The sequence below is a fragment of the Chelonia mydas genome, chromosome 6, assembly GCF_015237465.2.
Source record: "Chelonia mydas isolate rCheMyd1 chromosome 6, rCheMyd1.pri.v2, whole genome shotgun sequence".
NCBI lineage: Eukaryota > Metazoa > Chordata > Testudines > Cheloniidae > Chelonia > Chelonia mydas.
In genome coordinates this window covers 109346026-109372278 of record NC_051246.2, presented here as the reverse complement: position 1 = coordinate 109372278, position 26253 = coordinate 109346026, and the positions used below count along the sequence as shown (strand labels likewise).

General features: G+C 39.5%; 1 protein-coding gene across 9 annotated transcripts in view; it reads right to left on the bottom strand.

Annotated features, from left to right (window-relative positions):
- EML1 (EMAP like 1) overlaps window positions 1-26253 on the bottom strand; it is a 194918-nt gene that overhangs the window by 32844 nt on the left and 135821 nt on the right. For 6 of the 9 annotated variants that reach the window (XM_043549376.1, XM_043549375.1, XM_007064957.4 and 3 more), the window contains 8 exons: window positions 22210-22238; window positions 15830-15959; window positions 6856-7005; window positions 5253-5322; window positions 3777-3887; window positions 3396-3491; window positions 2625-2759; window positions 221-320 (listed from right to left, as the gene is read on the bottom strand). In XM_043549376.1, coding sequence (XP_043405311.1) covers window positions 221-320; window positions 2625-2759; window positions 3396-3491; window positions 3777-3887; window positions 5253-5322; window positions 6856-7005; window positions 15830-15959; window positions 22210-22238 — 821 coding nt within the window. Of the gene's footprint in view, window positions 1-220; window positions 321-2624; window positions 2760-3395; window positions 3492-3776; window positions 3888-5252; window positions 5323-6855; window positions 7006-15829; window positions 15960-20546; window positions 20574-22209; window positions 22239-26253 lie in introns of all 9 variants that reach the window. The other 3 variants (XM_043549371.1, XM_043549372.1, XM_043549374.1) reach the window with 1 other exon arrangement.

The window sequence follows — 26253 nt, the reverse complement described above, 5'->3', positions numbered from 1 at the left end:
GCGGTCACACCTCTTTTATGCCCTTGGCTCTAACCACAAGGAGGGCAGGGTCACATGTGCTGCCTAGTGGTACTGCTGTCAAAATTATCTGACTCAAATGCACTGGGCACACATACACCTACAATGGAACGTATACGTGCACAATCACTCAAAGGAAAATAAACAATTGTCCTATTTCAATGCAGTATACAATGCACTGTTATAATCTGTCTTGTCTTACCTTTCCCCCAGACTAAGATGTTTCCACTTGAGTCTCCTGTAATTGTATCACCATTTTCAGAAAAGGTGACACACAGGACAAACTTTGGCTTCTCTTGTTTCTGTATGGTAGAGAATTAGTACATTTACAGCAACACACAATCCATTCCTTTTAGCTGTATATATATTTAATTCAATTTAGATTCAGTCCTAATATTAATACTGTAATATTTTCTTTTTATTCATCTGAAAAAAGATCAGGAGCTACTATCGGCTTTCAGAAATTAAGTTCTGCAAACGCTGTCAGAAACGCTTGAGATTTCTTTGAAGAACAATAAGGAAGTTCTGTGAGGCTTAGATGCTCTAGGTATATTTGTTCTGGAGGTAACAAACGCATCTGTAATACTTTCTCTGCTTAACTGAGGCTATCCTTAAAAATGCATTTAAAAATAAAAACAGAAAATGTCAAGGCACATATTTAAGAGCTCCAACTTTAAAATGTTTATAACTTGCCCTAAATTAAAACTTCTTATACAGCTTCACAAACAGCTACTGAGCATGCTTAGTAACTGCCATGCCCTACTTCTGGATGTTTCTGTGCACTCTAGCTAAGTTTCTCTGGACCTGTGCACAAAACATAGCATATTCAGTAAAAAAAAATCCATGTCGCCTCTCCACTGCTTCTCTCCCTTTCTTTGGGCTAAAAAAGATTTCAAATGCTGCAGTATAAAGCATGTGGGCTATATGTGTTCCAGTTGGTTTCTATTTTTTAAAATCTGTCTCCTTGAGCAAGCCAAGTTGAAGAAAATTACTCAAGTAAACTTACTTAATGTAAGGTTCTCAAACGGTTAAAAAAGTTTAGTTATTCACAAGATTAAAAAAAGCCATGATTAATCGCAGTTTTAATTGCACTGTTAATCAACAACACTGAATACAAAGTGTACAGTGCTGACTTTATATTATTTTTTATTACAAATATCTGCACTGTAAGAAAGAGAAACAAAAGAAACAGTATTTTTCAATTTCTCGTACCAGTACTGTAGGGCAATCTCTTTATCATGAAATGTAGAATTTTTTTTAAATAACAGCACTCAAAAAAAAAAAAAGTAAAACTTCAGAGCCTACAAGTCCACTCAGTCCTACTTCTTTTTCAGCCAATCACTAAGACAAAACAAGTTGCTTTACATTTACAGGAGATAATGCAGCCCACTTCTTATTTACAATGTCACCTGAAAGTGAGAACAGGTGTTCACATGGCACTGCTGAAGCTGGCATTGCAAGGTATTATGTGCCAGATATGCTAAACATTTATGCTCTTTATGCTCCCTTTATGCTCAGCCCTAAGATTTAACTCTGTGTAATGCTTTCTGAAAAGTCCTGAAAACACAGAACTCTGGCCTGTGCTTCATCAAGGAGTTAAGCTGAAGTGCAGAAAAAAGGGGAATGTAATACAGTTAAACATAATACAATTTTAGTAATCCTTCCCCATTACACACGTTACACATTATGCATGCTGACATTTCTCAATGCAGTTACTTTGACTGCACATGCAAGTGAGATAATTTAAACAACCAATGGTTAACTAGACACCGTAGTAGCCATCTGTACACATTGCAGAAACAAAAAGAAAAGGAGTACTAGTGGCACCTTAGAGACTAACCAATTTATTTGCATATAAGCTTTCGTGAGCTACAGCTCACTTCATTGGATGCAAAAGCGAAAGCTTATGCTCAAATACATTTGTTAGTCTCTAAGGTGCCACTAGTACTCCTTTTCTTTTTGCGAATACAGACTAACACGGCTGCTACTCTGAAACCTCCCATTGCAGGAACATTTTATTTGTGCTTGCAACTGTAGTACCTATGCATGCAAACAGAACTGCAAAAATGAAAGTGGAGTTCCGACCTACTTTTTTAAAAGCAAGACTTTTAAGTAAAAATGATATTTACAAAATAGACTGAGTGGAATTTCTAGCTTTTTCTCTTTTTGAAATATGTATGTGCAGAACTTTAGATCTGAAAAGAACATATGGGAAATAAAATTCATGTTCACATAAATGTGCAACTCAATTTCTCAAATTACCCTTGGGAAAAAAAAATAACCCTACCTTTGGGCTATGGCCAAACATGGAAACTTTCAACCCAAAAGGAATTTGAGAAAATTAAGAGAAAGTAAAAACAAGAACATAGAGGCTACAATGGAAACCAGATTTTGACCTTCACTGTAGTGATAACCACCTAGGATTGCCACATGCTATGCTAATGTACTGTAATAATATACTACAAATGCTGTACAAAATACAATATGATAAAATAGCAGGTTTAATTACCATGTTGTTTTGATTCATTTCAGCCTTAAATAAACTTTATTGCTGTATGCATATAGCATTGCTGTAAAAGAAAAGTTAAGAGCATACACTACTTTACCTCAAATAATCCTTGCTTTTTAATAAGGGAGTTCCCGTCTAATGTCCAAAAGTAAAGGTGTGATTTTCCACAAGTAACTATTATATTTGTGTCTGTAGGATGAAAATCTGCTGCAAATACCGCCTCATTAGAACACTTGATAAGAAAGAAAGAAACAATGTATCAAAATTTAATATACAGATAAAACAAAATTATTAATTTACAAGTGTTTTCTTGTTAAACAAATTAGTCAACTTATGATACGTAATTATGTACTATATTTGGATTGAAAAGTTTTTACTCATTTTTTTAATTTAAGTAACAACAGACTGATATAACAAGCACTTTGGATAAAATTTCTTGAAGGAAAGAGCTGAAGTGAAAACATTTTCTAATTTTGTTAGTTAGTATTGTAAGTTGACGCATGTCTTCAAAACTGTGTCTGATAGTCTTAAGAGGAAGCCCTCAAATTAAAATTTGTTTACAGCATTTTTCTATATGCCCTCTAATACATCCCTACACTTGCTTTTTAAAATTTCCTAATAAACTCTAACATGATTATGACAGCAAAGCAAAAAACAAGACCCCTTTCCTCCCCTCCCTCTCAAAAGCCCCCCACATTATTTTTAACCATGAGAAGAAATATTTCAGATAGGTATACTTTATATTCTTTGTCCTTTATAAATGAAAGCACTAATAAGAATTAAAAGGTACAGAAAGACATTTGATGACAAAAATTCAAATCTACATACAAGCAAGCATTTTACTGCACAAAATATCTTATTGCAACACCTTGACATCTGCCAGCCTCTCTTCCTTCTGCCAGTCCCATACAGAAAGCACATGGTCATTTGAATCATCCACCGAACAAAGGTTACTTCCTCCATTCTGAAGCAAAACATTTAAAAAGTCATTTATAAAAGAGTTCAGAAATGGGTAGGTACAAATCGATAAGTCATTAAACACTACTGCCTAACTGAAAGTGAAAAATGTTATTCTACTTCCAATTAAAATCTTTAGATCCAAATCCTACAGATTGAAGTAAACTGTGGAGTTTTGCTTGAGTAGTATAAGATTTAGCCCTCAATTATTTCAGAATGCTGTGTATATGAAACTTTAAATAATTTAACTATACACGCAGCACACAAACACTTTATGCATGCATTTACTTACAGACTTAGAAAAAGCAATGCAGGTGACAGCACGGTCAAAAAAGCCCATCCCAATGATATGCAGTGTATTCAAAGTAACAGAGTCCCAAACACGTACATGGGGTGGTAATTGCTGTAAAAAATTAAAACAGAAACAACAACTGAAAAAAAATGTTGGGAAAGAGTATCAGCATTTCTTAAAATTTTAAAATACGTGAAAACCCATGTTAGCAACATTTAATATCATTATTGCTGGTAACACCAATATAGTTCTCCTGCTGTATAATGACAGATGGGCTAGCAATGACCCAGTAATATCCAGACATATGCCTAGTCATTGGGATTAATGCGGCACGGCAAAGAGCATCCTCAAATCCCAGGTGTCCAGTACTAAGTGGGAGGTGTTAAGCACCTTAACACCTCCCACTTGCAAGATCAGATCTACAATTAGCCCATTCCAAGTCCTGCTCCAAGGTCACAGAGTCTTAACGGCAGCAAACATTATACTGTTTCTAGCTGGTATCAAATGACCAATGAACAATAAGCAAAAACAAGAAAATCAGTTATGTGTGTAAACAACTTGGTAATTACTTTCAACTACAGTGGAAAGTTGGCCATAGAAAAGGACTTTATTATTAGTCTCCCTTTTTATAACATTGGTCAGAACCATCTTTGTTTAGCTTAAAATCAATTCAATATATGAATAATTAAAATTATTTGCATGTCAAATGTACATGTTTAAAGTTCTCTCCTAACAATCACTTACAGTAATACAAAGATAATAGAGCACATTGCTCAATATGATGGAGACTTAAATGCTTCTTAAATCCACTAGAGGGCAGTCCCTGTAAATATGTGTTGATTAAAAATATTACCTCAAAGCAAGTAGGAAGAACTGCATGGAATTTATTCTACCTATACAATAGACTAATAAATGAAGGCCAAATTCTAAAATATGTGTGTGTGTGTGTGTGAGTGTATGTGTGTGTATAAAACTTTTAAGTCAATTGACATTTTAATGCTGTATCAGGCCCAATTATTACTCTTGATCTCTTATTGATCATTAAGTAATAAAACTATCTCTTAAAGAAAATTCAGCTTCTTTCAAATAACAGTGTGGATTATTTTTAAAAACAAGACAAACACAGCTATCAAAATTTTGGATCTCCTGGTCCCATCTCTCGTCTGGAGCCCACCTCCAAACCTCCTCATGGTCTCTGTAAGGAATGGAGCTGGAGAGTCAGAGACAGACAGACAGCATCAAGAAATGGAACTAGCTGATGGAACTTGACAATTCCATTGGCTACCTTGGCATCATTCAATTAGCTTCTGTTAAATTAAGAGTATAATGCTTTGCATTTTTAATTTTTAAAATTCAAGGGTGATTTAACTATTGCACAGAGGTAACATACCACTAACTACAATACAGTAATATGTCTAGAATAAATACACTCTTGTGAAATATGAATATGTTACTGTAAACAAAAGGTTTGCTCACTTTTCCATCCTTAGAGGTACCTGCAACCTGACCTGTTGCTATGGTGATCCGGTCAGGATGGACAGCTAGGCTGGAAAACAAAAGTTGTCAACCTTCATGTTTAAAGCATTGATGATATATTGTAACATACAAATGCCAAATTCTATGCAGACTAAAACAAGAGTCTATGGAGTTAGTTTTATTACTTCAGTTATATAAATGCATAATAGGAATGTCTCATCTAAAAAATGTATCCCCAAAACAGAGACAAAACTACTTTCATGACTTTTTATTCCCCAAACTCTTCTGTCACTACAACTCAGACACTAGAACCAGGGAGTGATTCATTTGTGCCCTTCCAGTATCTTAATATATAGTACAGTAGTACAGTGCTACTCAGTTCTTTTTATTGAGTTTAGGCTTTGATTATCCTTCCCCTTGCTCTGGAAAAATACTATTGTTATCCGCTTCAAAATTCTACAAGGGAACAAATTTTAGGTCAGTAAATGTAAGTCTCAGAAATAGAATTCCAGAACTAAGAAATTAAACCATTTGACCCATAGAATCAGCTGTTCAGATAAACAAAATGTACTCAGCAATTACCACTATACCCAAGAGAAGAGAAAATCGTCAATGTATTGTTTAAGACGAGAGCAAGCAATACTGCAAATAATTTAATTCTTCTTTCACTGCAGCTGCTTCTCATTTAGTCCTGGAGGCAGAATGCCAAGCAAAATGAACTTTGACAGCCAGGGGATAAGGAATTCACTCTACTTTCAATACAAAATATTATCCACTCTCTAAAACCCTGAATGCTTTGAAAAAATCAAAGGAGCAGGAGAGTTTGAAAAAGACAGATGAGATGGAACAGTTAATCTAAATCCAAGTTAAAATCTCACAGTAAAACCACGAGGCTATGCGATGAATTCATTTTATGGAGCATGTTCATGGTCCTATATAGTTAAGGTTGCAACCAGATTCCATTATCAGTACTATTGTTAGCATCTTGTAGATGCAAACAGGTGTTTCATAATACTTAACCTAGAGAAATGTAGATAAAGAAAGCTAGAAACACTTTTCAGCATGACTGTATAAATGCTAAGAGGAGCCTTAAGAATAAACAAAGGTCATGACCAAATTATCTTAACAACAAAGACATAAGGGAGGGGAACATAGACAAATAGACCACAGAACCTGAAGGTAAGCAGGTCTAACACCAAACTCAAACATCTAGATTTTCCGCCTTCTCTAAGTATGTAAAGAGAGACTAGTTATGGGAACCAAACATAGGAAACTGAAACTGCACTTTATAACCACTCTGTGCCAGCACTTTGTTCAGACCTAGAATAAAAAGCACATAAATACTATGGTGATAGATGGACTTCTATAAACTAATGTTTATAGAAGTAGATCTTCTGGAAGGAAATGCAGAGTTATCAGATGAGCCAAGAGAATAGGCAGGCTCTTAGATAACAAACACCTAACACATGAAGATTTAGAGGTTAAATTACGAGAATTCTCTTTTCAGAGAGGAAAGAACATTAATTAATTTTTTTTAAAGGCAACATTAGCATTTCCCAGAACCCCATTTCTATAAAAAAATAAGAATGTTTTGGAGACTTACCACTTCACATCATCATTGTGACCAGTGTAATGTCTCTGAAGTTGTTCTTCAACATTGTATAACACAACTACTGATGCAATGAAATACACAGTTTCACCCGTTGGAAGTAGGTATAGGTTACTGCGACAGTCCCGACCCCTATACCCATAGCTAGCATTCTTGTTAAGAAGAAATAACACTACTTCTTATGAATTAAGAGACTGACACATGGAAAATAACATATTATAGCCCCTTCTGTATAGTAAAAATATACCAAATCCCTGAAAACTTGCAGTGCAGGCAATATACTTTCATGGCAATTCCTGGTGTTTTTACTATCCTTTGATATTTGTGCAAACTACCTGCTTTATTTCAAGTGCACTTATTATTTAAATTGATTGGTTATATTCCTCACTAAACTGGGAGGAGTGGTAGATACGCTGGAGGGTAGGGATAGGATACAGAGGGCCCTAGACAAATTATAGGATTGGGCCAAAAGAAATCTGATGAGATTCAACAAGGACAAGTGCAGAGTCCTGCACTTAGGACAGAAGAATCCCATGTACCGCTACAGACTAGGGACCGAATGGCTAGGCAGCAGTTCTGCAGAAAAGGACCTAGGGGTTACAGTGGACGAGAAGCTGGATATGAGTCAACAGTGTGTCCTTGTTGCCAAGAAGGCCAATGGCATTTTGGGATGTATATGTAGGGGCATTGCCAGCAGATCGAGGGACGTGATCGTTCCCCTCCATTCAACATTGGTGAGGCCTCATCTGGAGTACTGTGTCCAGTTTTGGGCCCCACACTACAAGAAGGATGTGGAAAAATTGGAAAGAGTCCAGCGGAGGGCAACAAAAATTATTAGGGTACTGGAACGCATGACTTATGAGGAGAGGCTGAGGGAACTGGGATTGTTTAGTCTGCAGAAGAGAAGAATGAGGGGGGATTTGATAGCTGCTTTCAACTACCTGAAAGGGGGTTCCAAAGAGGATGGATCTAGACTGTTCTCAGTGGTAGCTGATGACAGAACAAGGAGTAATGGTCTCAAGTTGCAGTGGGGGAGGTTTAGATTGGATATTAGGAAAAACTTTTTCACTAGGAGTGTGGTGAAACACTGGAATGCGTTACCTAGGGAGGTGTAGAATCTCCTTCCTTAGATATTTTTAAGGTCAGGCTTGACAAAGCCCTGGCTGGGATGATTTAGTTGGGGATTGGTCCTGCTTTGAACAAGGGGTTGGACTAGATGACCTCCTGAGGTCCCTTCCAACCCTGATATTCTATGATTCTATGAAAGAATCATTTGGGCTGGAAGAGAACTCTAGTAGGTTATCCAGTACCACTCTCTGCATCATATTAGGATTGATTGCGTTATCCTTTGTTCAGGGTGATTGATTCATTATCCTCGTCATTTACAGTTTCATATCCATCTGGATGGTAAAGTGTTGCATCATACATTTCAATTAACGGGTACAGTATTGAAAAGGCAATGGGCCAGATCCTGATGCCAGTCACACCAGTGATAAACCAAACTAAGTCCAGTGAAATAACTGGAGTTAATACAGGTTTAAACCTGTGTAAATGAGATCACAATTTGGCCAAATTAAGTTGTCTTACTCAAGTATGTAATAAACAGGCATCTGGGAAATGGTGACCCTGCTAACATGGGAGAGTGTGGTCTCACCTAGGTCCTGACTAAATGGGAGGATATTCCCAGTTCATCTAGTATGGAAGAAAGGGGTTGTGTTATGGAAAAGGTTGACAACCACTGACATACAATATTAATAAAACACAATGTTTTATTTTCCCTAGGGCTTTTAGTACATACAATTAGATTGTAAGCTTTTTGAGGCAGAGATAATGTTTATAGAGTGCAGTATAAATCTACTGTGGTTTAGAAGTGATTTTTAATAAAAAAATAATATAGAAATGAATACATATTTTGTCCTCCATTCATTATGGGCAAGGATGGTTTGACCCTGCTGTTCAGTCATGAGTTGATATGATGCAGAAAGTAAGGCCAAAATTTTCAAACCTGGGTGCCTAAAATTAGGAAATTAAATAAAGGTTTCCTGACTTTTCAAAGGTGCTGAACTCTTGCTCCTCCCACTGACTTCAACAGGACTAGTGAGTCATTGCTCAGCATTTCTGAAAATACAGCCGCTTGTATTTGAGCACCTAAATATGTATTCAGGAACCCAATTTTAGGCTACTAGATTTGAAAGTTTCAACCAACACTCTGTTAAGTTTTTTGAGATCAGAGTATCAGAGAGGTAGCCATGTTAGTCTGTATCCACAAAAACAACGAGGAGTCCGGTCTCACCTTAAAGACTAACAGATTTATTTGGGCACAAGCTTTCATGGGTAAAATATCCCTTACCAACGAAAGCTTATGCCCAAATAAATCTGTTAGTCTTTAAGGGCCACCGGACACCTAACTGTTCAGTAATAAAGAAGCGTGAGTGAATGAAAATAGCAATTGTCTCTCTTAAGGATAACTTATTGGTAATTAAAAGAGGAAAACTAAAAGCTTCCTATTTTTATGAAAACTTTATCATTGGATTACAGGACACCACTTTATTGGCTCAGTCTTCCTATTTGTCTGTATAAAGTCCGATGCTGTTCCCAATGAAGTCAATATCAAAACTTCCTTAGACTTCAATACATTGCAGAGTCAAGCCCATAGAGGTTAGAAGTCGGAGGGTTTGAAAGTCAAGAAGTTAAGTAGTATTATGGCATATAACTTTATTTACATGGAGGAAATCCTTGAGTAAATAACTATTATATATAAAATAATTATCTATTTGGAAAAAAATACCCTCTTTCCTCCCCCCACTTCCCACTCTCTTCTCTTTTGAGCAGCACTGCAGCCAATTTTCCATACCCCTTCATGTTGTCATTTACCATCCACCCAACTCCTCCCCATCAGCCTTCTCTGATTTCAGCTCCTTGCTGTCTCTTTTCTTCTCCCCACAGTCTCCCACCCTCGTCCTCTGTGACTTCAACTTCCATGTTGATGACCCATCCAACCCCTTAGCTGCGTGTTACCTCACCCACACCCCTTCATTTGATCTGCACCCTGGTTCAGATCTCATTAAAAAGGGGCACCGCTCTCTCTTTCTCTGTTGCTGAATTCCCCCCCCCCGACCATCACCTGGTCTCTTTTAGATCACCCATGAGCCCCCTCCCTCATGCCCTGTCACTTGGCATTTACATAACTTCCAATCCATCACTGTGACTTCTCGTCTGCTCTCAGCCCTCTCTTCACTTTCTTTCATTTATATGGCTGTTAATTCTCTCCATATTTCACTCTCCTCCACCCTTGACTCTTTTGTCCCACTCTTTCATCACAAGGTCCATCCTGCCAACCCCTAGTCCTGGCTCACCCCCAACACCTGATTCCTCTGCTGCTGTTCTCGCGCTGCAGAAATCTCAGGAACAAGGTGCCTTCCTCCCCTACAAATTTGTTTTCTCCTCTTTCAGTTCTGCCATCTTCCTAGTTAAACAACTTTTTGCTAACTTAATTGAATCTCAGGTCCTCAATCCCAGCTGCCTTTTTGACACCTTTGAGTCACTCCTCAAACCCTCCTCCTGCCTCTACTTCTTTCTCCACATAGCTTACTGATTTCTTCCAAGACAAAACTGAACAAAATTCAAAGTGATCTTCTCCCCTCCCCTCTTACAACTCTCTCCCATCACAATTGCAGATGCTTCCTCATCTGCTCTCCTCCTCTAACCCAGCTACTTGCCTCAGTGACCCCATCCCATCAACTGAGCTCCCTCATGTCCATTCTCACCCTCCCCATCTCTTCTCCTTCACCTCTCACTCTCCTCTGGTTCACAATACACACATGCTTTAGTCTCTCCAATCTTAAAAAAAAAACCACCCCTGCTTCTTCTACTACTGCCACTCCTTCCAGTTATCTCTAAGATAAGAATAAGCTGTTCTGAGTCATTGTCTGAAGGTCCTCTCCTCCAGTTCCATCCTAAACCCTCTTCAGTCTGGCTTCCGCCCCTTGCATTCCACTGAATGAACTCTTGCCAGTCTCTAATGATCTTTTCCTAGCCTAAGGTCAGAACTAGTACTCCATCCTCATCCTATTTGACCTGTCAGTTGCTTTTGACACAGTTGACCATCTTCTTCTTTGTGAAATCTTGTCCTCCCCTTGGCTTCTGTAACTCTGTCCTTTCCTGGTCTTCCTCCTCCTCCTCTTTAATCCCTCCTTCAGCATGTCCTCCAGAGGATCCACCTCATTCTCCCTCCAGTTTTGTGTAGGGCTCTACAGAACTTTATATTTGGTTCACTTCTGTTCTCCCTCTCTGGATAATCTCACCTACAATCTGCAAACACGAATTCAACTCCCATCTCTATGATGACAGCTCACAGATCTACCTCTTTACTCCAGACCTGTTTCCTTCTGTCCAAACCAAAATCTTGGCCTGTCTCTCTGATATCTTCTCATGGATGTCTAGTTGTCAGATCAAGTTCAACCTGGCTAAAACAGTGCTCTTAGTCTCCCACAAACCCTACCTCCAACACCATTCTCCCTGTCATTCAGGCCCATAATCTGGGTGTCATCTTTAACTCAGATCTTTCACTAGGTCCTGGCATCCAGGCTATGGCTAAAGCTTGCCAATTCTTTCTGCATAATATCTCTAAAATACAGCCTTTCCTAACTACCGACAAGGCAATCGTTCTCGTCCAGGTTCTCATCATCTTGTATCTAGATCACTGCAATCTTGCCCTGATCGTATCCAGTCACGATGCTGATGCAAGGATCTCCTAGCCTATTACTTGACCATATCACCCCTCTCTTCACATCTCTCCACTGGCTCCTGCTTCTCTATTGCATCGAACATATGTAAGCAGGGTCAGAATGAGCTCTCCCCTGACATCTAGTGATAAACTGGGGGGAAAAGAGCTCAGGAGCAGACTGTTTGCATAGACACACTTTTTCTACTGAAGGCATCAGCAGTCAGACCTACATTGACAAAGTGATCAGTTTTGCCTATTTGGGGTTAAAATTCACTTTAGTATTGAATGCAGGGGAAATGAAATGTTCTCCTCATTGTATGAGTAAAGGGCAGAAGGGCTGTAATTAACCTGCCCTAATTAAGGGGGTCACCCTAATGTTAACCTCACTCACTAAGTGTACGGTTGTGATGCCGTATCCAAGTAAGAGTCAGAGGGGGTAGGGACAGATGTTCCTACTTGGTGGTGTGGACCCTGTTTAAAGTGTCCCCGAAACCATTTGACCCTCCTCCCGCAAGTGTTTGAAAAGACAGAGCTGACTAGACTGATTTGAAGGTCCTGGTTCTTTCTCAGTGATTACTGGAACTGAGCTCACTGATAAGCTGATCTAAGGGAGCGGAACCTTAGACCTGGTACAGAGACAGTGTTGAGGTGAAAAGACAATGCAAAAGGGGCAGAGAGGTTCCCCACTATCCAGTGAAATCACTACAAAGCTGAAATCACTGAGAACAGGACTAAGTAGTGGAACCTCAGAACACAGCATTGCAGGTACAGGCAGCAGTGATGATGACAGCTGTCACCAGCAGCAGTGACATGCAGAGACATTGACAGAGATAAACAGCGGCAGAGACTGCAGAGACACAGATGGGCAGATGCAGAGGCATCACTCAACCATCTTCTCCCCTCAGAGGTGGGAGGTAACTCACCCAAACACATCCCCGGACTCTGGGGATGTTGCTGACCTTGGACAACAAACTGAGTGGAGCGCAGCAGAGGAAAAAGGGGAGTGGCATGTTAAAAAGACATTCCTCCCTTGGACTTTTCATGCTGCAAGGTGGGAAACCGAGAAAAAGGACACTGCCCAAGATACTGTGGGGCAGCTGTTTTACTCATTGGCTGTGTACATTCAAGTCATTGTTGCAGTGTTTTCCCAAATTAATGCTGGATTTTCTTCTTTTAATAAGTTTTATTTTGTTATACATAGATTCAGTACTTGTGAGAGGAGAAATGCGGTCTCTGAAGACACCCAGAAGTGGTATTTAATTTTTCAAGATTACTGGGTGGTGGCTCAAGCTGTTTCTGTTTTGTATTGTTAAGAGGAGCCCTGAGGTATTGATCCCAGCCCTTGTTGCTGCCTACACCACATGGCAGAAGCATTAAACATATGCTAGTTGTCTTCATTTTATCTTGAAGGCCTATTCCCCACCCTACCTACTGAGATGTTGATTCCCACCTCCAATCAGAGAATGCCTGTCATGACAGGGACATGGGCGGTCAGACCTAGTGGTTAGAGCAGGAGTCAGGCTGGTTCAGGTACCAGAAGGCCAGAGGGCAAACCAAGAGTCAGGCGTAAGGAGACAGGCAGAGTCAGAATCTGGGCTCTTACATGCGGGGTCTGAAGCAGAGACAGGCAGGGAGACTGTGCTGTTGCTCAGACAACTCCCTGTCATAGCTTCCTGGCTTTTGTACTGGTGCCAGCCAGTCAGCAGGCTGTGAGGAGCTGCGACTCAGGTCCTGCTGGACAATACTTGCTGTTGAGCCTAGCCTCACAGGGTCCTCCCAGGGGAGCCCAGTCTAAGCCTCCTGTGGTGATGTGGGGGTGTCAGCAGACCACAACCCCCAGAATCCCAACCCTGCTGGTTCTTACAATGCCAGCTTCCATTGTCCACTTGGTAAAATTTAAACAAGCACCTTTGTGCTTTCTCCTGTGCTGCTCCTCCTGATTGGAAAGAGCACTCCATAAATATCTGCAAAGCTACCTCACTGTCCTCCTTAAAACTTTCCTTTGCCAAGAGGCAAACAAAAGTCTTGAGACTGGTTACGCCTCTGATGAGCTGAGACCACTGTCTATCATGATGACCAATCACTTTGGTTTCAAAATCAGCTGAAAGAAAACTGAAGTAATGTACCCAACCTGTGTCCAGTGATACATCTGTCTATCACTTATTAAGATCAACAACACTCCTCTTGATACAATAGAGAAGTTTTGCTATATAGACAGTATGCTGTCACAGAATGCCATAACTGATGACAAGATTACCCATCACATAGCCAAGGCCAGTTCTGGATGTGGAATGCTCACACATCACCTATGAAACAATAGGGACATCAAAATAAGCACTAAGCTAAATGTCTATTGGAGAGTCATGCTTACAATGCTTCTATATGGTTTTGAGACTTGGACAACATATCACTGCCACGTTAGGAAATTTGATCAGTTCCATATGTGCTGTCTTCAGTCTGTTTGCAGAATCAAATGGTAGGACAAGATTCCCAACACTGATATCCCTAATTGTTGTTGGGTGTCTGGCATTCAAAGAATGTTCATAAAAGCTCAGCTGCATTGGTCGGAGCATCTCATTTGTATGGCCAAATTGAAACTACCAAAGGCCATACTTTATGGTCATCTAAAGCAATACACTTCTTTTCCTGGAGGCCACTACAAACAATATACAGACACACTGAAGTCAAACATGTCATGTTGATCCCATAACTTAGCAAGATGGCTGAATATTAGTCATGTTGCCATTAACTGCTTTGAAGCAAGGCGGATTAACACCTTGTGTGAAAAACATGAATAACACAAAGCAAGGATACAACAGCCTGCAATGGTCATGGACAACCTTGCCTGTCCCACATGTAACCATTTTTGCATTTCTCTCATTGGTCTGACCTCACATATACATGTTCACCTATAATGTTTGCTGAATCCTTGTATATTGACACTGACGTGAGACTCCATTATCATCATACTTAGGTTGTAATCTCTTTGGGGCATGGACCATTGTCTTGTTTCTGTGTCTGTACAACATCTAGCACAATGGTGTCCTGGTCCATACCTAGGGCTCCTAAGTGTTATGATAATACAAATAGCAATAAAAAATAGTAACATCTTTGTGCCCGTATTCTGCAAAGACTTAGACATGAGTTTAACTTCTAAGCCTGCAAACAGTCCCAGTGACTACATCCAAAGGAAAAAAGTCTGAAAGGAAAATTCAGCATGGTATTCTTTGGAAATATGTTTCCTCCTCTACCTTCTAACCTTCCAACTACCCAGCACTGGCTTGAGGCTGTTAACCTTTGAGATATTTCCATGGATTGAAAACTTTAGCTTTCTAATAGGTTATATTATAGATATCACACTTTAAAAAACAAAGTGGGAATACTCCCACTGAAGTCATGGCCTATCCCCATCACAACTATCATTTTGTATACGATACTGAAACATTGTTGGCGGAGTAGAGGGAGTGGAGGCTGGGGTCTATGCCAATGCAGCCTTCATTGCCCATCTGTCAAATTTTCTAGCAAGTATCTTCATGCATTCTCCAATGCTTGCCCTTATGCTAAGAAGGAGCACCCAATAAAAATGTGTGAAGTGATCACATTATCCTCCATCAAATCCCAGCTCAAGTCTCACTTCTATCATGACACTTACAACAAAACTTGATAATAGGTGACTAGCTTCTAAATGTGGATTTCTGAGTCTAACTTTAGGCTCCATTTAAAAAAAAATTATCTTTATTTCTAACTACAGTGAAGAGAATTTGTCATGTACAAGAATGTTCTATAAGACCCCTTTTGTTATCCGTGTACTGCAATTATAGCACCTCTTAAAAAAGACAAGGGTGCAATTTAAAAATATATATATAGCGTAATAAAGTACTGATGTGTATCGGAAAAGAAGCAAACTTGTTTTATGTACACTATAATTAGTAATTACAGTTCACTAAATTCTTGCAATATGCCTAATTTTAATTTGTGATAGTTAACATGTTTTAAACATAACCTTCAGGCAACATTTAAGTGAAACCATCCTCGAGCTGCTTGACTATTTTGCATAAAATCTGGAGCAGCAGCCTCAAGAAATTATCACCTATTGAAAAGTGATTGTGGCCTAATAGTTCATTAAAGAAAATAATTCAACATAAAGACCTCAATTTTGCTAAATAATTTTTATAACAAAATTTTAAGACAATTGCTAAGAAATTAGTAGTTACCAGTAATGCTCTAGCATAAAAAGGATACACCCATTCCAGTTTAAGCCTCTTGGCTGGTAGTTCTACTTTTGCTTCCAAATTGTAAGATTCCACTTGATCTTTGGGCATGTACATGGTAACAGGACGTCCACGCAGAAACATTTTTACATATCCTTCTTCTACAAAAAGGGTCAGAAATGTTCAGAGAGTTACACATAAACACATCAGCAAAGATTTCTCCTCCAACTGCTCCCACCTATCATTTCAGTGAATAATATTTTTGCATAACATGACGTTTCAAACTTATAGGACATGTAGCTTTTGTTTTTGTTTTAGTCACAAACTAACACTAGATGGGGTTATCAAACTAAGGGTATAAAGTCCCCTTTTGGTCTAAATATTTTGAGACTAGCAGCGAACTCTTCAACCAGACTATGCAACAAAGAACTATAGAAATGAAAAGATTAAGACCAAACCATTACTTTCAGGGAAAATCAATACCATATGTACATATTTCCTTTTTATACCAGAACTGAGGAAAAACAACAAAGTAAAAATTACGATTAACGCAGGAATGCCACTTAAAATTCTTTTATTTAGTTTTTGATGGATATTTACAGTTCTGAGCATCAGCATCTAAAAATACTTAAACACTTAGTTGCATTCTTTGCATCTTAGTGTAAAAATGTACTTTGCACTTGATACATAATGTGAAAGGTACATCACGTATAAACACAAACAAATAGTAAAAAGAATCATGCTGACGTACATGCAAAAACAGTTAAGTGTTTAAAGCATAGCTAAACATTGAAACAGAAATGACAAACTGACAACACATTATAGAAAGAAAAATGATGTACAGGAAAGAAGCTACAAAACTGAACTTTGCTGATAGAAAGTAAACATTTATAGGAGAAAACACTAGAAATACTGTAGTTGGGGGTCTTATAAGACATATGTCTGAGAACAGAAGCATGAATTAATAACAGATCTGAAAGTACTGACTCGGGGATTTCATGGGGCTTATAAAACTAGGAGATCTAGGAAATGGCATGAAGGTCTGACTAGGACTTTTAGAAATTGGCAGGGCCAAACAGGGTGTCTTGTGAACTTCTGGTGAAGTTTGTCCAGATTCAAAACGTGCTGACTTCTGCTGCTCCATCAGCAGATCAAAGGATTCAGCCTTGCTCTCATGTGAATCAAGAACTTTTGGAGTCAGTGACATCTGTAGAGTTACTAGACAGAATAATCATGTGCACAGAGGAAATGGAAGGGCAGAAGTAAAAAATTATGTAAATAAAACGTATACAATTTAGGTCTGTTAAAGTTATGCTAAGGATTTTCAATCATCATTAACACACATGCCAGTATTATTTTAATTTTAAAAACTAAAAGCTGTGTTTTAATGGGAGTACATGCATTCATTATTGTCTCATCTATATAGAGAATTCATTCAGTAAAGAAATGTCATATGTTTAAACTATATTTTGCTATTGTACAGCAGAAATGTATGTGCTCAGGAAACCTAGTTGTTCTGTCACAGCACTGCTTTTGCACGGTGTCCTGTATAATTATGGCACTACAGTAAAAAAACTAATAGTCTTTTAATTGAGATTTCTAGTGAAAGAATGGAAAACAATATTAAAAGTGGACACAACTAAAATGTTAACAGATGTGTGGAGTTCAAGATGACTGACAACACTGAAGACATGTTTGGATATTTATAAATAATTACATTTGTAGTTCTCTACCAAGAAACAAAATATGCTCTTGCACTGCACAAGATAGATAACTACATCACTGTTCATATTTGCATGTGATAGCCCTGTGATTAGGCTGAGAATATATTACCAGCACTAAAGTTATTGAGGCATTATGAGACTGTACATTTGGAAAGTTAACAGACTTTAGTGATGTCAACTCTAATCATGATTATTAAAAGGCAGGTAAGGGAGGAGATTATTAGGTCTCTCATTATTTGGTCACTTGAACCATAGTGACTTTTGTAATTTTGACTACTGAAGCATGAAAAATACACATACAATACTGCACACTCCTTACCCCCTACTTTCCTTACCAAAGGTCATTAAATATCAGATCACTATATAACTATAAATGTAAAGAGAGAGAGGGATCAGAGGACTAGAAACAAGAACCCAAGGACAAAATTTTTACATAGCCTGTATTTCTGCACCCACAAATATTATGAGCTGAAGCAAATGCAGGTCCATTTTCTCCTTTTAGGTAGTCAACAGGGCTGACAAACTATCAAAAAAATTAATCGCAATTAGTCGCACTGTTAAACAATAATAGAATACCATTTGTTTAAAATTTTTTGGATCTTTTATACATTTTCAAATATATTGATTTCAATTACAACACAGAATACAAAGTATACAGTGCTCACTTTATATTATTTGTATTACAAATATTTGTATTGTAAAAAGCAAAAGAAATAGTATTTTTCAATTCACCTAATACAAGTACTGTAGTACAATCTCTTTATCATGAAAGTTGAACTTACAAATGTAGAATTATGTACATAAAAACTGCATTCAAAAACAAAACAATGAAAACTGAAGAGCTTACAAGTCCACTCAGTCCTACTTCAGCCAATCGCTTAGACACACAAGTTTGGTTACATTTGCAGGAGATAATGATGCCCGCTTCTTGTTTACAATGTCACTGAAAATGAGAACAGGCGTTCGCATGGCACTGTTGTAGCCGGCGTCGCAAGATATTTACGTGTCAGATGCACTAAAGATTCACATGTCCCTTCAAGGTTCAACAGAGGACATGTGTCCATGCTGATGATGGGTTCTGCTTGATAACGATCCAAAGCAGTGCAGACTGATGCATGTTCATTTTCATCAGCTGAGTCGGATGTCACCTATAAAAGGCTGATTTTCTTTTTTGGTGGTTTGGGTTCTGTAGTTTCTGCATCAGAGTGTTGCTCTTTTAAGACTTTTGAAAGCATGCTCCACACCTTGTCCCTCTCAGATTTTGGAAGGGATTTCAGATTCTTAAACCTTGGGTCGAGTGCTGTAGCTATCTTGAGAAATCTCACATTGGTACCTTCTTTGTGTTTTGTCAAATCTGCAGTGAAAGTGTTCTTAAAACGAACAACATGTGCTGGGTTATCATCCGAGACAGCTAAAACATGAAATATATGGCAGAATGCAAGTAAAACAGAGCAGGAGACATACAATTCTCCCGCAAGGAGTTCAGTCACTAAGTAATTAATGCATTATTTTTTTAACAAGCATCATCAGCATGGAAGCATGCCCTCTGGAATGGTGGCCAAAGCATGAAGGGGCATACGAATGTTTAACATATCAGACACTTAAATACCTTGCAATGCTGGCTACAAAAGTACCAGGTGAACGCCTGTTCTCACTTTCAGGTGACATTGTAAATAAGAAGCAGGCAGCATTATCTCCTGTAAATGTAAAGAAACTTGTTTCTCTTAGCAATTCGCTGAACAAGTAGGACTGAGTGGACTTGTAGGTTCTAAAGTTTTACATTGTTTTGGTTTTGAGTTCAGTTATGTTACAAAAAAAATCTACATCTGTAAGTTGCACTTTCACGATAAAGAGATTGCACTACAATACTTGCATGAAGTGAATTGAAAAATAGTATTTCTTTTGTTTATCATTTTTACCGTGCAAATATTTGTAATAAAAAATAATAATATAAAGTGAGCACTGCACATTTGGTATTCTGTGTTGTAACTGAAATCAATATATTTAAAAATATAGAAAAACATCCAAAATATTTAATAAATTTCAGTTGGTATTCTATTGTTTAACAGTGTGATTAAAACTGTGATTAATCGCGATTAACTTTTTTAATCGTGATTAATTTTTTTGAATTAATTGCATGAGTTAACTGTGATTAATTGACAGCCTTAGTAGTAAGATGTCTTAATGCTAATTAGATCTGCAATTGAACCCACTATTGGTTACAGACATAAAACTGCATGATGAATACACAGTGGTGGGGTTGAAGCCCCTTCCAAAATTTAGTCTTGAGAGTAAAACAGTCATTCCTTTATAAAGGCTTAAACTTAATTGATGGAAAGCTAAACGATGCAGGTTAGTGAAAAATTGGTTAAGAATAAGCAATTTCTAAAATCCAAGACAAGATCTCTGGTTATATCAGAGAGACAAGTTACAGACATGTATCATATGTGCATATTTAATGTCCAATTAAATTATGTTTCAGAAATCAATACTATACATTTAATAAACATAATTCTGTATTACTACACTGTGCAAAAAACATTTAAAATTAATTATACACCTACTTCTGCTTACTGATAATTCAGACAAATCTACAATCTACCAAGGAAGATATAAGCAGGGGAAAAAAACAATGTTTCTATAAGCATACATTAGATTTGCAGCAAAACAGCAAAAACAGGGCAGGTTCTATATCACAGGGCATGTTAGCAGAAGTGCAAAACAGCATTTCAAACACAGTGAGACATCCAGGTGCTGCCATATAGCTCTCTCAACACTGAATTTTTAAAAAAGTCATTTACCAAAGTCAACCAAAATCTAAATTATAACCCATTGTTATCATTATAGTGCATCAAGGGTTATAATTCAGACACTTTTACATGAATATTTTTAACCTTACTCAAATAAATTGAAGAGTTTTAACTTTCCAATAAAAATGTATATTGGCTGTATAAAAATACAGCTTCTGTCACCCTGGTAACAGTTTTGCATAGAGAGCTATGAGGTTTTGGAAGTGATGCCTACCTTTGCAGTGTGTCACACGGCGCTTCCCTTGTGATTACAGAGACAGAGACAGAAGTGCTAGATAAAGATGGGTTTGAGTACAGTCAGGCTCACCTACACCCCTGCTCTATTGGTTGTCCAGCTGTATCCTCTTAAAGGCTAACCTGCTGCTTGACAAAACATTGACCCATGGTCCATTCAATGCATTGTGTGTTACTGCATTCAAAACTCTGTTTTTCTAGCCAAGAGTAATACATTTAGAGCTATTTTATCATTAAAAGATTGGTTTAAGCTCCATTATGTAACTTTATGCTAAAAATAATTAAATATTTAGGAATTTGGGATATACTTTGCCTAGAAAAAAACCCTCTAACTGAGTTCAGTGGTAATTTTGCCTGAATCAGAAGAGTAAGTTCAAACTCACATAACTTAAATGAATAATTTAACCTATGAATCTCAATAGAAAATTTTGAAACAAAAACTATTAAAGCCAAATGTGCCCTTTTCCAGGGAAGTGAAAAAGAAAAAAAGTTACTATGAGACAAAATTATAAATGTAGGATATCAGAAGTTATTTTCTTGTTCTTGAACTTGTATCCATGAGAGAGGGACATGGGCTGTGATCCAGAGAAGCAATAAGTACATGAGTATTCCCAATGAAGTCAACAGGACTACTTAAAAGAACACAGGAGTACTTGTGGCACCTTATAGACTAACAAATTTATTATAGCACAAGCTTTCATGGGCTATGGCCAACTTCATCGGATGCATAGAATGGAACATATACTAAGAAGATATATATATACATACATATAAGTTGGAAGTAACCATGTGCTTTGCTGGGGGGGTCTTGATTATCAGCCCAAGAAACAGAAATCCTCCATCTTTAACTTAAATTATGATTATAGTCTGAAAGGTAACTATAAAAACACCACGTGCTGAACCAGCAGATTTGTTTTCAGTGTGCATTCCATCACATTTACTTATTCCAATGACAAAGTAAGTTTTTACTACTTTTTACTTTTGCTTGGCTCTGCAGAGCCAACAGGGAAGCAAGCTGTACTCTATTTTGTGTCATATGCCATCAACAGGATTGTTCATAAAGTTTTAATGGCAGAGGCAAATAAATTCTGTCCTTATTTAAATTTAGAATGTAGCCTGCAGAATCTTGTTGATGGTGATGATGCATGAGCAGGAAGGAAAAGAACACTGACTTTCAAGTCAAAAGATGAGCTTCCAGAGCTTCAGTTAGAAAAACAGTATTTTTATTTGGCAATTTTGCTCAGGAAAGAACTGAGACATAAATATGAACTCTCTTAATTGCATTTGCTCATTTTTATGAGTAGAATCACACTTAAAATATTGTATAGTGCAGAGAGCCATAGTCTGAGCTTCAAATATACTTCGACCCACAAAAACCTTAATCCTGTTTTGAACAGGAATATCTCTATTTGGTAAGAAGGTAGTTTCTACTTTCATAGCTTTTTGTTCTTGGCCTTCTTGCCAAAAAGGATTCCAGTCACAATAAAGACCCATTGGCCACTAGGAAGTAGGCTACCAGTGGCCTGTCAGTGAAAGGCTCTGAATCCGAACGCCGATTTCCCTGATAAATCACTGTACAATAAAAAATGCATCAGCATGCAAGTTATCTCTTTAGAAATGGAAAAAAATAAAACAGAACCTACCTGCACTGAACATTGGTTCCTTGGGTTTGCTGTGAAAATAATCAAGGAGTTTTCTTTTAAAGTTTGCCATGCATACAACACTTTTCATATGCCATAGTAATAGTTCATATAATTTTATAAAATCAATTAATTAAAAACCACATACAACATGAGGACATGGTAAAAATAATATTTTCCTTGTGGTACCCTGCTCACAGATGCCAAAACTTTTTTCACATTTCTCATACAACCATTTTCACATCCCTGGGATCCCAGCCTCTCTCCCACTAGATGTCAAGTTTTTTTCCTTTGAAAATCTAGTCCAACCACGGCGGACGTTAAGAATCTCTGGCACCTACAGTATTCCATCATTATTTTGTCCATCGGCCACCTATGGTTGTCAGTCCAAAAACAGTGTACAACTACACCAAAAAAGAAAGATGTTATATTTTTTAAAGAGTATCTGTATATCCAGGGCCGGCTCTACCGTTTTTGCCACCCCAAGCAGTGAAAAAAACTATCGCTGCCGAATTGCCACCACAGACGGCAGAAGAGAGAAACTCCCACTGAACTGCCGCCACGGACAGCAGAAGACAGAAGCTGCTGCCGAATTGCCGCCCAGGATGGCAAAAGGGAGAAGCTGCTGCCAAATTGCCGGCGCCGCGGGAACACTGCCGCCCCTTTCTGACTGCCGCTCCAAGCACCTGCTTGGAACGCTGGTGCCTGGAGCCGGCCCTTTGTATATCAGTGTGACAGAGGGCTTGGGCCTCTGTCCATAATTCACAGTTCATTGACAACAGAAAAAACATAATTGGGGGAGTATTTAAGTATTTATGTACCCTGTCCATAAGTGGGTACAACCAGCCAAAGTCATCTGTGAAAGGTGGTATCTGAACTAGGTCGGTAAGCCTTTGAAAGGCAACTACCAATCATTGTTAAGTGTTTCCTCTTCTTCTGTGGACATCTCCTGGAAGGTGGAGATTAAAGCTGTTGACAAACCCTATTTTGTGTGTGTGTGTGTGTGTGTGTGTGTTCAGCAAACTATTTGGGAAAAATTCAGGAGGGGATTTAATAAGCATGTCTGAGGGGGACAAGAAAGGAGTTGCTATCTAGACACGAAGTGCAATGATGACAAAGGGACCAAAGTGGTCAGAGAGAGGGGATTGCTTTCAAGAGATGTAAGCTATTTTGTTTTCTTCTCCCCCCGTCCCTTCTGTAACTAAGCTGAGAACACCTAGTCTAGTGTCACTTCTGAGAAGTGTAAATCTAGATATGTGACGCAAATGTTTTCTTTTGTTTTAATTCCATTTTCTCTATATTTAATAACCCTTTTAAATTAAAGATTACTGTGGTATGTTTCATACAGATGACCCCAAAAGACAAGAGAACACAGACATCTCTAAGGAAAGGTGCCAATGAATAAAGAATTTATGGAACTAATACCCCTCTCTCAGTGTTTCATAAACTCATAGATCTTAAGGTCAGAAAGGCAGAGCCATCCTTTGGGCAGGGGGTGACTTGGGGCGACCACCCTGGGCCCCACGCTTTGGGGGCCCCCACGCTTCGATAAAATCGGGGCTGTCCCAATATTTAGCCCTTTGTCCCGTGTCCCAACCGATGTACAATCGGACACCATATGTCCTGATATTCAGGTGAGGAGGCAGTCAGGGAGGTGAGGCGGGCGGGCGGGGTGAGGAGGTGAACGGGGAAGCAAGCGACAGGCAGGCAGGTGGGAGGGGGCTGAGGAGGCAAGCGGGTGGGCGGTGAGAAGAGCGGCAGTCGGGTGGATGGGGGTGTGTGTGCCGGATGGACGGCGAGGATCCTAGCAGGGAGGCAAGCAGAGGGCAGGCGGGTGAGCAGTGAGCGGTAGGCGGGCAGGCGAATGGCGAGGAGGAGAGTGGCAGTTGGGCAGACAGGCGGGGGAGCACGCTGGACCGACAGCAAGGAGACTAGCAGGGAGGCGAGTGGTGGACAGGCAGATGAGGAAGCGAGTGTCAGGCAGGCACGTGGTGAGGAGGAGAGCGGCGGATGGGCAGGCATGGCGGGGGGTGAGGAGGCAGGCGGGCAGGGGTGAGGAGGTGAGTGGCTGCCAGACAGAGAGGCAGGGGGGTGTGCCGGATGGACGACGAGGAGACTAGCAGGGAGGCGAGTGGCCGGCAGGCAGGTGAGGAGGCGAGCAGCAGGCAGGTGCGCGGATGGCGAGGAGGAGAGCGGCAGTCGGGCAGACAGGCGGGAGGGCACACCGGACAGACAGCAAGGAGACTAGCAGGGAGGCGACTGGTGGGCAGGCAGGTAAGGAGGCGAGTGTCAGGCAAGCAGGAGGACAGAGTGAGGAGGAGAGCAGCAGGCGGGCGGGTAGGCAGGGCAGGGGGTGAGGAGACGAGCGGCGGCTGGGTGGGCACGCTGGGCAGTCGGTGAGGAGACTAGCAGGGAGGTTGATTTGTCCTGGGCCCCGCACTCCCCTAGGGACGGCCCTGCAGAAGGGATCATCCTGATCATCTAGTCTGACCTCCTACACATCGCAGGCCACAGAACCTCATCCAGGTACTCCTGTAATAGGCCCATAACCTCTGGCTGAGTTACTGAAGGGCTGAAATCTTGATTTAAAGACTTCAAGTTACAGAGAATCCACCATTTACTCTAGTTCAAAACAGCAAGTCTTGTCACAGAGTCTTTTCTGATCTCCAGTTCCTTAGGTGTAATCAGATCAGAGGGATCCAGAAACTCTCTCTCTCATAGACTGGCTTTGGACAATGACGAGGACTCTGCTTTTAGATTTTGAATTCTTTCTTGGAGCTGCAGATCTCTTAATACTTAGTGGTGATGTAGACAATTTTTGTATAGCGTTAGGTTTCTTTGCTCTCAGTGTATTAGGGGCTGATGCCCGTCTATGGAATCTTTCAGATCTTTATGAATGTTTGGATCTGGTGAGCTGTGCTGCCAATGCCTCCTGGAGCAGTATCACCTGCAGTCCCTTTCTAGAGCCCTGAGTAAATGTAGAACCACTAGAGCAATCAAACGGAGAATGAACCTCCCCTAGGCACACAAGACATCCAGTGTATGTGTAGATGTTAGAGGTACTGAGGGCAGGAAACAGATCTCTTGAAGCCAGGTTTCTTGATCTTCGGAGACGCCATCCCAGAGCCAAAGAAAACTTGACTAAAACTAACTATAAATGTTATCCTTAACAATTAATGATTAAAAACTATCTAATCTATGCTAAAACCTTTAACTAATTATCTAATCTAGGCACTAAGGACGGATCTGGGGAAAGCCTGGAATGGTCCCTAACCAGTCAACTGGTCGTGGTTGGAAAGAACTTCATAAAGAACAGCAGCACTATGTCGTTGTATGATCGTCATTAACATTAATGTTTTTATGATCATAACATCCTGTGAGGTAGAGTAGTATTATTATCCTCCCCATTTTACAGGTGGGGATGGAGACACAGAGAGATCATGGTTTGGCCAAAACCACACACAAGCCTTGAGACAAAGGCAGGAAATGAACCTAGCTCTCCTGACTGCCATTCCAGTGACTTAGCCAGAAGACTACCCTCCCAAGACCATCCTAGATGTGTAAACAACTCAGCAATTTGTCTTCCCCAGGGATGCTGCATTGGAAAGCCAAGGCAGCAGCATCAGAAGAAGAGAGAGTTTCTATGCCATGGTGTAAAGGCATTGGGCTTCCCTTCATCCCAAGCCCTCTGTAAAGCACCTGCACATAAGCTTCTTCTCTCTATCCAGCCTCCTGGAAAACCTGTTCTCCAAAGCCCCACTCAACCCCTCGTGTTCCTGCAAAGCCTCACGTAGTCTGCCTGCTTCCCTTACACATCATACTACCTAAAGCCCCAACTCTCTCTCCCAAAGCCCAACCTAGACCTGCTTCATCATGGATACCTGCAGAGCACTATCAGCAAATGTAAGTAGCAGAAGGACCTGAGCTATTCTGTCACCTAAACTTTGTGTAGCTCAAAACTGTAAATACTGAATAAGAAGAATAAATTTTTGTTTGTTTAATTTTAAAAATGGCCTATGTCCAAGAGGTTATTACCATGTGTGTGCA